We start from the raw sequence: 3,828 nt of genomic DNA, 5'->3' as shown, positions 1-3,828 counted from the left end.
GGGAGCCTGGCGGCGGCGGCGGCTCCGGGGATGGTCCACGCACTGGCGCCGTCACGTGTTGTTCTGCTCGCAGGGAGCCTGAGCCGCGGCGGCGGGCGGAGGGGCCGGAGAGCGAAGAGCGGCCGCCGACGCGTTTTGGTGCGGGGCGCCGGGAAACTCCGCGGAGAAGCCGGCGGGGAGCGAGTCGCCGCGGCCGTGCCCGCGTCCCCCGCCAGCCTGGGGCGCGGGAGGGAGCCGTGCCGCCGGCCGCTGAGGCGCTGCCGCCTGGAATGAGGAGGAGGAAGAAGAGAGGATGTTCGTGCCGCTCGGGCTGTCTCCCCTCCTGCCGCCGCCGGGTCGCGTTCCGTGTGGAAATGGCACTTTCTCTGCCTAACGAGATGGGACTGAATGGGGTCGCCAGCCTCCTCCGCGCGCCCGAGCGGGAGCAGCAGCAGCAGCCCCGGCGCTGAGCCTGGGGCAGGTTGTGCTGCGGGGGCTTTTCTGGTGGTTTTTTTTGTTTGTTTGTTTAATTATTGGGGGGGGGGGGGAGAATCGTGCTTTTCTTTTTTTAATTTTATTTTTTGGGTGCAAACCCCGGACTTTGCAAAACAATCTCCGCCCCCGAGAGGATATTTAATCTGCAACAAGAATCGCAGCTCGCGGAGGTAAACTTGCGAGAGGAAGGGCTGCCGGACCCCGTGCCCCGCGGGGACCCGACCCCCGCGGACCGAGGATGCGATTCTCCCTCCCGGCGGCTGCCCCCGGGACGCGGCTTTCGCCTGAGCTGAGCGGGACCGGACTGTAACTTATTAAAGACGCGCTCACCCACTTAGGGGCGATCGGGGCATAAACAGCGACACGAACTCCGGTCTGGTGCCGGAGGTTGCCTCTGCTGCCGAACAGCTGCTCGCCCCGTGCTTCCGTCCCGTTTTCAGAAGGGGATCCTGAGCTATTTTGCTCCTTTTTTTTTTTCTTTTTTTTTTTTTAAATTGTTGCATGCATTATATTTTGGGTGATTGTTGACTTCTGCAGCTGGCTTGGCTGTTTTGGGGTCTTGTGGACTGCTGACGGTGGTAGGAGCAGCACTGCCTCTCGCCATGGCCAGCCCCACAGATAACAACGAGGGCTTCTTCTCAGATGTCAGGAAGGTGGGTTACTTGCGCAAACCCAAGAGCATGCATAAACGCTTTTTCGTGCTGAGGGCAGCCAGCGAGTCTGGACCCGCCCGGCTGGAGTATTACGAGAATGAGAAGAAATGGAGACACAAGTCGGGGGCCCCCAAGCGCTCCATCCCATTGGAGAGCTGCTTCAACATCAACAAGCGGGCTGACTCCAAGAACAAGCACCTGGTGGCCCTCTACACCAAGGACGAGCACTTTGCCATCGCAGCTGACAGTGAACTGGAACAGGAGAGCTGGTACCAAGCGCTGCTGCAGTTGCACAACAGGGCCAAGGGCCACCACCACCTCCACCACCATCATCATCACCACCACAGCGATGTCACCTTCGGGGGCAGCAGCGTGGGGCTGGGGGAAGCAGGTGAGGACAGCTATGGCGAGGTAGCCCCTGGCCCGGCTTTTAAGGAAGTTTGGCAAGTAATTCTGAAGCCTAAGGGGCTAGGCCAGACAAAGAACCTGATTGGCATCTACCGCCTGTGCCTGACTAACAAGACCATCAGCTTTGTGAAGCTGAATTCAGATGCGGCTGCTGTGGTGCTGCAGCTGCTCAATATCCGCCGTTGTGGACACTCTGAGAACTTCTTCTTCATCGAGGTGGGACGCTCGGCGGTGACCGGGCCTGGGGAGTTCTGGATGCAGGTGGATGACTCGGTGGTGGCGCAGAACATGCATGAAACCATCCTGGAGGCCATGCGAGCCATGAGTGAGGAATTCCGACCCCGCAGCAAGAGCCAGTCCTCTTCCAACTGTTCCAACCCCATCTCCGTGCCCCTTCGTAGCAGGCATCACATCAACAACCCTCCACCCAGCCAAGTGGGGCTCAGTCGCCGGTCCAGGACCGAGAGCGTTACAGCCACCTCCCCAGCTGGCGGTGGGGGTGGAGGTATGGGTGGCAAACCCAGCTCTTTCCGGGTCCGCGCATCCAGCGATGGGGAAGGTACAATGTCAAGGCCTGCCTCAGTGGATGGTAGCCCAGTTAGCCCCAGTGCCAACCGGACCCACTCACACAGACACCGTGGCAACTCCAGGCTCCATCCTCCGCTCAACCACAGCCGTTCCATCCCGATGCCTTCCTCACGCTGCTCTCCGTCAGCCACCAGCCCAGTCAGCCTGTCGTCCAGCAGCACCAGTGGCCACGGCTCCACATCGGACTGCCTGTTTCCACGAAGGTCCAGTGCTTCAGTTTCTGGCTCCCCTAGTGATGGCGGATTTATTTCTTCAGATGAATATGGTTCTAGCCCGTGTGACTTCCGCAGCTCTTTTCGCAGCGTGACCCCGGATTCACTAGGACACACCCCACCAGCTCGGGGCGATGAAGAGCTCAACTACATCTGCATGGGAGGGAAGGCCGCCTCATCCTGCTGCAGCCTGGCAGCTCCCAATGGCCACTTCATCCCACGTACTTGCCACCTGCAGCAGCAGCCCCGCTACCCCAGCACATCGTGCTGTCCCCGAGCCAGTAGCGAGGACGTTGCCGACTTGGACAAGGCATTCAGGAAACGGACTCACTCTGCAGGCACTTCACCCACCATCTCCCACCAGAAGACACCCTCGCAGTCTTCGGTGGCCTCCATTGAGGAGTACACAGAGATGTTGCCTTCTTACCCTTGCGGCGGCAGCCGGCTGCCCTCCTACCGGCACTCAGCCTTTGTGCCCACTCACTCCTACCCTGAGGAGTGTCTGGAGATGCACCACCTGGATGGCAGCCACCATCGGACCAACTCTGCCCCACACACGGATGATGGCTACATGCCCATGTCCCCTGGCGTAGCCCCCATGCCCGGCGGTGGGGCTGCCCCCAAGGGCGGTGACTACATGCCCATGAGCCCCAAGAGCGTGTCGGCCCCGCAGCAGATCATCAACCCTGGCAGAGGGGGCCGCCACCCTCCAGCCACAGTGGACTCCAATGGCTACATGATGATGTCCCCCAGCGGCAGCTACTCCCCGGACAGCGGCTCTGCGGGCTACGGCAAGATTTGGACGAACGGTGCCGGCCACCACCCGAAGCTCTCTGTGGAGAGCAACGAAGGGAAGCTGCCCTGCGGTGGCGGTGACTACATCAACATGTCCCCAGCCAGCGGCTCCACCACCAGCACGCCGCCCGACTGCTACTTCGGGGCGGCGGGGCAGCCGGGCGTCGAGGAGACGACCGCCGCGGCCCACCACAAGCCCATCTACTCCTACTTCTCGCTGCCGCGCTCCTTCAAGCACGTGCACCGGCGGGGCGGCGGGCCGGTGGGCGAGGAGGGCAGCCCCCAGCCCCGCGTGGCGCTCGGCTCCGGCCGCCTCCTCTACGCCGCCGAGGACTCGTCCTCCTCCACCAGCAGCGACAGCCTGGGCGGCCCCGGCGGCCCCGAGGGTCCCGCGCCGCACTCGCAGCCCCCGCGCAAGGTGGACACGGCCGTGCAGACCAAGGGCCGCCTGGCGCGACCCACGCGGCTGTCGCTGGGCGGCCCCAAGGCCAGCACCCTGCCGCGGGCCCGCGAGCAGCCCCCGCTGCTGCCGGCCCCGGAGCCCAAGAGCCCCGGCGAGTACGTGAACATCGAGTTCGTCCCCGGGGACAAGCCGCCTTTTCCCTCGGCCGCCCCGGGGCTGCCGCGGCCGCCGGGCGGGGAGGCCGCCGAGGAGTACATGAACATGGAGCTGGGGCCGCCCCGCGCCCCCTGCCCCA

General features: G+C 63.6%; 1 protein-coding gene across 1 annotated transcript in view; it reads left to right on the top strand.

The window, feature by feature from the left end:
* The window catches only part of IRS1 (insulin receptor substrate 1), a 49,251-nt gene continuing 46,491 nt past the window's right edge, over positions 1,069 to 3,828 (top strand). The window contains exon 1 of the mRNA XM_021393671.1: positions 1,069 to 3,820. Coding sequence (XP_021249346.1) covers positions 1,077 to 3,820 — 2,744 coding nt within the window. The 5' untranslated portion in view covers positions 1,069 to 1,076. The remainder of the gene's footprint in view (positions 3,821 to 3,828) is intronic.

The sequence above is a fragment of the Numida meleagris genome, chromosome 4 (assembly GCF_002078875.1).
Source record: "Numida meleagris isolate 19003 breed g44 Domestic line chromosome 4, NumMel1.0, whole genome shotgun sequence".
NCBI classification, from domain to species: Eukaryota; Metazoa; Chordata; class Aves; order Galliformes; family Numididae; genus Numida; species Numida meleagris.
The sequence above is the reverse complement of the archived record's forward strand: the minus strand, read 5'-3'. Positions and strand labels throughout refer to the sequence as shown.